Raw genomic sequence first — 7830 nt, forward strand, 5'->3', positions numbered from 1 at the left:
TATATTATTGTTAACTCTATTGCATAACATGTAATGCTGCTTTATTAAGTCTGCAGTAACCTAATTGTACCGAAAGTTTTTCTATTTCTAAAAATGATAGAACTAAAAAAATACTTCATGCAGTCAGCGTTCCATATAAAGATTTATGTACCATTTTTGATTGGCAGTCACTGATTTGCTTATGTTCTTCTTTCATGCATTAAATATACTGCAAAGAAAACGAGTCAGTAGGTCAGTTTAGTAGAAAAAACTTCACTGTTTCCAAAATATATTCGGTCACATTCAGTGTGTCCAAAATATGCTTGGAACACTGTCCAAATTAGTTTGGAAGGGTCCAAAATGTGAAAAATTCATGCTGTGAAGAAATGTCATTTTCGAGTTTATGTCAATGTATAAAACATCCATTGGCAGTTTTCTTTCAAGAACAGTAATTTTGGAGCAGACTCGTGCATGTATTGCATTTTAAAACATAGGCAAGCAAACATTTTTTGATGTTCACGTAATTTCACTTCCTCTAGAGGTCCAAAATTGGTTGGTTACCCTACTTTTCTCTTGTGCTCGCTCACACGTGCCGTACGTCAAAACGTTCCGTGCCGTTGATGTTGTATGTGAATGGTTCCATTTAACTGCATGTAATTAATCTTGACGCTCCGTACCGGTGACGGAAGCCTGATGTATCGTGTGAATCGTACTGCGAAAACAAAGGGTAAATTTGAGTCAATTTTGGTCATTCATACCTCGACGAGTTACAAAAATAATGAGAGTTTATACTTGTATCATTTAAGCTCTACAGACAGGTCTAGTTTCAACGTGTGCTCGTGTTTCTATATCCTAGGTCAGTAAAGGAATCTCCGGATGGTAGCCTCACCGGAGGTGGCAACGCTCCCAAGCAAATATTTTTTGACGTTAATGAAATTTCACTTCCTCTAGGCAAAAACAAATTTGTATTTGCTCTAGGGGTCAAAAACTGGTTGATTGCCTTTCCATACACGGTTAAATAAAACAACCTGCAGCATAAGTTCTTTTAACTTACTTTTGAGTTGTGCGTCGCTTTCGCACTTATTAGTGTTGTCAAAAACAAAACGAGAGATTCGACTCAGTCGAGGTCTTCCGTGGAGGAAGGTACTTTTGAGTTGTTTGGGGTATACTCAAAATTAAGTAAATTCAACTTAAATTTGAGTATAAAAAACCTATCAATGAGTTGTAATTTTTGCCGTGGTTAAATGGAAACTACCTTCAACACGGTTTACCTAATTTTAAGTTCCCCCATCACGATACCACGAGATTGAGTCAAAGGAACTCAATTTTAGGTAGTTTTTCGTTTCCGTGTAGAGTAATATATTTTTTCAGTGTGCAAAGAGATGCGAATCGATTATCGTTTATTTATAATCGTTTTGACGTTTTTCATGTTCGTCCCATTCAAAAGCTAACTTCACGCTCCCGCTTAAAGGCGGCATTTTCTTGTGCGCTAGTTATCCTGTTGAAGGATTAAGAAAAATTTCTAATTTTACGTGAAATAGTTTAGATTTTTCGAAATCTATGAAATTGTGGTTTCGCTTCAGTGAACTCATGGATTTAAATAAATCGCGTGAAATTCTACCACCATCACAAAAATGAGCTCTGAGTCAGACATGGAGGAGCAGAGTAAATATTTTGAATTATTTCAGATAGATGGATATTATTTCTGACTTCATTACAGAGCTCCTTCGTCGGAAAAAGAAATCCTCTGAGGCCGGTAACTTGCAGCAGCTGGCGGAAACATGCCGCAAGCTGGGTGAACTGTACAGCGACCGTGGCGAGCATCGGAAGGCGCTGAATGAGTTCAAACTAGTAAGTAAGGCGTACCACAGACTGGAGAAACCGATGGAAGTAGGTCGTGCAAATCGATTCATTGGGGAAATGTTCATGTTGCTGGATGAGTTCGAAAAGGCATTACAGTACGAAAAGGTGTATCTGGAAATTGCTCGGCGACAGGAGGACGACGCGGAAGTGCAGCGAGCTTATGCTACAATCGGGCGGGCCTATTTGTTAAAGGGACAAAGTTGCGATGATGTCGAGGCAGCAAAGAAATCGCTGGATGAAGCAGATAAGGCTTTCCAAAAAAGCTTGAAGCTAAGTCGAGATTTGAAGGGGGTTGGAAAAGTGGAGCAGCTGGACATGGAAGCTAGATCGTTACTGAACTTGGGAGTTACTAAGGAACATCAAGGGAACTTTGAGCAAGCTGTTGAATATATGCAGAAGGCAATTAAAATTGCGCAGAATAACGAGCTACACGAATTGCTGCACCAATGTTACATATCAGTGGGTCTTTTATTTGACGTAAAACAAAACAATCATTCCAAAGCGTTGAAAGTCTTGAATGAGGCACTGGAGGTGTCATCAAGGTTGCATAATAAAGCCTCTAAAATGTGTGAAACATTGCTGATTAAAGCGCACGTTCTGATCAAGATGGGTGACTTTCAAAGTGCGAAACAGGCGCTGAAGAAGGCATACAGGCTGAAAACACCGGTTGTATCAGATGCGGAGAACATTGAACGGCAGTTAAAGGTTCTGGTAGCTATTTGTCGTATTGAAGATCAGTTGATTACCGCCGGAAGTAATGAGTATGCTAAAAAGAAGCGTTTCTATGAATTGATGGGGGACGGTGCTTGTAGATTGGAGAATTACGGTAAAGCGATCGATTACTATCTGAAGATGCTGGAATGCGCTCAGCTGAATGGAGAGATCGATCTGGCTTTGATCCCTATTTACGTCAGTTTGTATCAAACGTACAAGGATAATAAGCAGTACGAGGATGCGTTGATTTATCTATGGAAAGAATATAATTTAATTGCAAATGATCCGAGAGAGGCGTTTAATACCCTGTTGAGTATTGCCGAGGTTTACGAGATACAGAACAAGCCCTTTTTTGAAACCGAGGGCATCTATCGCCGAGCTAGGGAGGAAGCCAAAAAAATGAAATCACTGAAAATGGAAGGAATATCGTTGAAACGGTGCATTGCACTGTTGAAAAAACACGGGATGGATTTAATGGTGGAAAATCTCGAGAAAGAAGCAATAGAGACCGGTATTGACTGGGCTTCGGCAGAAAACGTTGCCAGTGATGACTCGGATGAGGAACAAGATCAAACGGAAACTTCGATTGAATTCGCAATCAATACGCCAGATATTGGAGAGGATGTGAACCTTTCCGAACTGTCAAACTCGGATGGAGAGAGCAGCAAAAAATCTGAAGCACAATCAGATAGCAGGAGCACTAGAAAGCGGGGTACATCTTTTCAGGTGAGGAAAAACAATAAAGGAGAAACTCAGTTGCATCAAGCTTGCATCAGTGGGAATAAGATGCTGGTTCAAAAGCTACTGGAGCAAGGTCATCCGGTAAATATTCGTGATCATGCTGGATGGCTTCCACTGCATGAGGCTTGCATTCACGGCCACAAAGAAATTGTAGAAATGCTTCTGGATCGGGGTGCTCACATAAATGATAAAGGTGGGACAAGTTGCGATGGTATAACTCCGCTGTACGATGCCTGTTCCAATGGTAATTTGGAAGTTGTTGAGCTCCTGTTAGATAGGGGTGCTAATTGCACTTTACGAACCGATTCCGGTGACACAACAGTTAGTGTGCTGGATGTGTGGTTCAAAAGTGTACAAAAGAAGCTTCTGGATGAACATATTTTATATTACAATACAATCAGGGATCGAATGATGGTGTGTCTCGAAAATGCGGGTGTTAGGTCGAACGAACTTGCAGCTATGCCAGAAGCAATCGAACAGGAAACAATCACTGGTGGAACCCGTTCGAGTCGCAGGCAAGCAGCTCGCATTTGCCGATCCGATTCCGACTCGGAAAAGGAAGATGCACGAACAGTTTGTACTGCTAGCAGTAATCGTAGCTCTGGTTATGGAAGCACCGTAGATACAGCTCCGAACTCTTCTCGAAAACGTCCAACAAAAAACCGCTCGATTTCGCCAGATCTGTCATCTGATTCTGAAGATTTTGAAAAAGAAGCATCTGGTTCTTCCTTTCGAGAGAAAAGTTTTAACCAATCAACCGGAGTAGAGGACTACCGTACAGCAATGAAGGTACTTCGGAAGGGAACTACTGTTCGGACGCAAATAGTATCTCCTCTAAAAGACCCTAATCCAGGACCGGCAAAACGATCAGCTTATATGCGCCAAGAGGAAGTTGGTGATGATTGGTTGGATGACGATCTAGGTCAAAGCAGTAAACGGCAGAAATTTCTCTCCGATAAAAGTTTTCCCGAATCGAACCGATCGGTCCGAAGAATCTTTGAACCGGATGATACTTTGCCAATCTCGGACCGAACCATTACTTCTACTGGTCTGGAGTATGACTCGGACAGCCCAGAGCGAGACGACAGGGCGTCCTCTGAGGAACGAACTCCACCCGATGCACTCCAAATGCTAATGAACGCTTCCAGCAAAAGCTTCCAACGGAAACCATCAGGCCAGCAGAGCGCTCGTCGTAATAGCTTCAGTGGTAGTATTAGAAATCAGGTATCGCTGCTGGATTTAGGCGTCAGTGTATCGTCCCGGTCAAGCAGCCCCACGCCAAGTTTAGCCGACTGTGGGCTACTGCTACCGGTCGAACAGAAAACACCCGTCAAAGATGGATCCGGTGTGACGTCGACGGTCGGAAGTAGAACGCCGACCAAAGTTCTACCACCAAACATGGTTCGGGTGATTATAGAAGGGGAGCCTATCGATGTAAGCTACGATGAGGATCAAATCATGGAGTTAAACGTCGGGTGGTTAATCAATGAAGTTGTCAAACGATACGGAATGTGAGTAACATGTGAGGTCTGATATTTTGAACAAAAATGACATGTCTATGTTTTTGTTATATTCCAGCAAACACGGCAAACGCCCTCTGATGAAACTTTTACGCTCAGATGGTGGTCTTTGCGTGAATTGCGATCCTCTTACAACGTTACTCTCCGACACTGATTCCATCATCAACACCTATGTTATCGAGTACGAACAACTGCGCTCGGAGCAATTCTATGAAGACTACTGTAAATATCACAATGTTGGTGAGTATTTTAGCACTCCCCCGTGTTCCTATTAACTATAACTATGACCTCCTCAAATTGTAGAACATCTACCCAAGATGAAGGAAGTCTTGATTGAAATGGAAGACAAGGGACATCTAATCTTGCACCCAGATTTGTTCCGAGGTATACCTCACCAATGGGACATTCTTTTTCAAATTCTCGGTTTTCAAAGTCGAATCCGTAAACTTGATCTCTCCTTCAATCAACTAGAGGATACAGAATTTCAGAAATTGACGGAAAAATTACCCGCACTTACTGCCTTGGAAAAGCTGAACCTTTCGATGAACGTGATCAGCCACAAAGGAATTTTCGCCCTGTCCTCTTTGATAAGACAAAGCCCTGACGAAGGACCTACGACACTATCAGCACTAATGCATTTGACCGAGCTGGATCTCAGTCGAAATCCCTTGCTGGATCAAAGCTTGTTAGTACTGTCTAGCGTCTGCCAACAGCTGACGCAGCTCACCGTACTCCGATTGGTCTCAACCGCAGTCACAAATCTAACCTTTGCCTCGCCGCCTTTGGACATTAGTCGGTTTCAGGTGTTTGACGTTTCGGAAAATAATCTAAATAGGAAGTCAATAGATTACCTGTTCAGTAAGTTAAATACGAGAATTTTGACTGAACTTAATATGCGATCGCTGGGGAAGCTGAAGGACTTTATACCTGCTTTGACGACGACGGTTCAGTCCAACGATTTCGATATGTTGCGTTCGTTGAATTTAAGTAACTGTGGTTTAACTGATACCGAACTCTGCACCATTCTATTCGCTTTACGAACAAGTGCGGAGAAGTTAAAGGAGCTGGACGTTTCATTCAATGCGAAACTCACGCAGAAGAGTTTAGTTGAAGTATTGGAAAGTTTCACGAGCCACACGTTAGAATCGGTTCGTTTTCTGCAAAACCCATTGGTTCTGAAGGATTGGGGAGAAAATATGGTTGATGTTATTCATTACGATCGTAGCAAATGCTATCCCAAGCTGGTGGAGTTGATGGCACCACTGCGTTTGGACGATAGTTTAATGGAAGATCTTCGACGGAAGTTGAGTGCCTTCTGGGAACATATTTGGTCAGATCGCGCGTCAGTGAAAGTGGATGAACTTAAGATAACGTTATTGTTGAAACATTAGATAGTGAATGAAAAGTTTAGCAATAGAGAGTAATGATCTAGGTAATTATGGGTACTGCCGAAAGGTAAACATTTTCTAAATATTTAGAAAAGAAAGATATCCCTGATCCTATTTAGAAAAGAAAGATATCCGCTTCGAGATTATGATATGTCCCCGACAGTGATTTCTGTGCGCTGCAGCACTTTGCAGTTACTAATCAGTAGCACACCTGTTTTGTGGTGGGCTATCTGCATTTCCGCTTATGTCGATCGCGTCCATCGCCAACATTTCCATCTCTTCCAGTGTCTTGCCTAATACCGTTATTAGGATTTCGGCCGCGAACCAGACGATCGCCACACCCCTAGGTACGTTATGCGTCACCATACCGTCATACATCTCGTTCCAATGCATTGGACCTAGGATAGAGCCTTGTGGGACTCCTGCCGAAATTCTAACCGATTGTTACAATAAAATGTATAACTTATATGTTCAATGGGAGTAATTAGAAATTAGCGAGCACTGCAAGAGGGCGGCTCGCTTGAAAGCAACAATTTGCTTGAAAACAAATCCCCGGAAGAACAAATGACAGGAAAAAATAGGTAGTCGGGAAAAGAGTTGACCGAGTACGGTCGATAGCGGTGGTGTTTCTTCCGCTGGAGAAGGACAGAAAAAACACATGTGGAGGGACGGCGGAGGTCGGATCGTAGTGCGACTGCCATCGCGGTAAATGCTTTTTTTGAGAACTCTCGTTCGTTCGGCGTGCATACCGCTCAAGACAAGAGCTAAAACGCGAAATTTCTGCGTCGCGGTTCTGTCGTGTGTGTTAATCTATGCGTTTCGACCGAGTCTCAATTGCGTGAAAAGCTAGAGGAAGAAAAAGGGAGGAAGGAACTAGACCATGACGACCCGTAGTCCAGTTTGCCGCTGATAAGCGAGGAAAGAGAATTCACCCCCAAAATGATTGGTGGCTGAGTGCAAATTGTTCACGACAAACGACGAAGAGCGGGGCAAATCGGTAAATCCCCGGCAGCACGTGGTTGCTCTCAACCAAAAGCGGGATTGAGTCATGAGGAGTGCTCGCTTCGTAGCATTGTTTTACATGAAATCGTCGCACATCGATCGTACGGAAATTGTATTGTAAGAGCACTGGAAAGGCAGGAAAACGACGGCGAAAATCAGCCACGAGACGACAGAGTGATTGGACTTGGTCCAAAGATGACCTCCAAGACGATGACCTCCTGGAAATGATCGTCACATACTACAGGTGAGCCTCCACATTCTCTTTCTATTTGTGAGACTTTGCATTCCTTGATTTGGGTCAGCCGAGCAATTATTTCTGTAATACAATTTCTGTTCCCTGTTTTTCTCGGAAACCACAACCCGATTCTGCAAATATTTAAGGACCATCATTATGTGCAGTGATTCAGAATTGGCTTCCCAGCTTGCGCTATTGAACGCGTTTTTTGAGGTCTATCGTTATCACGCACAATATCGGTTTCCCCTCTTTTCTGTGGGAGCGCCTCAGCAGCTCTCGATCACGGTTCGAATAGCGACCACCGTAGACATGCTTTTCCAGAATCGGCTCGTCGACAAGCCGTGATCGCTCTCTATAAATGTTGTCAGTCTATTGAGGATAATCCTCT

At 43.0% G+C, this 7830-nt stretch overlaps 1 protein-coding gene across 1 annotated transcript; it reads left to right on the forward strand.

The window, feature by feature from the left end:
- Nucleotides 1-1454: 1454 nt before the first annotated feature.
- LOC131690749 (tonsoku-like protein) lies at nt 1455-6253 on the forward strand. Its single transcript, XM_058976718.1, has 4 exons — nt 1455-1644; nt 1700-4808; nt 4876-5057; nt 5121-6253. The coding sequence occupies exons 1-4, from the start codon at nt 1614-1616 to the stop codon at nt 6206-6208; spliced, it is 4410 nt and encodes a 1469-aa protein (XP_058832701.1). The 5' UTR covers nt 1455-1613; the 3' UTR covers nt 6209-6253.
- The last annotated feature ends 1577 nt before the right edge of the window (nt 6254-7830 follow it).

The sequence above is a fragment of the Topomyia yanbarensis genome, chromosome 3, assembly GCF_030247195.1.
Source record: "Topomyia yanbarensis strain Yona2022 chromosome 3, ASM3024719v1, whole genome shotgun sequence".
Taxonomy (NCBI): domain Eukaryota; kingdom Metazoa; phylum Arthropoda; class Insecta; order Diptera; family Culicidae; genus Topomyia; species Topomyia yanbarensis.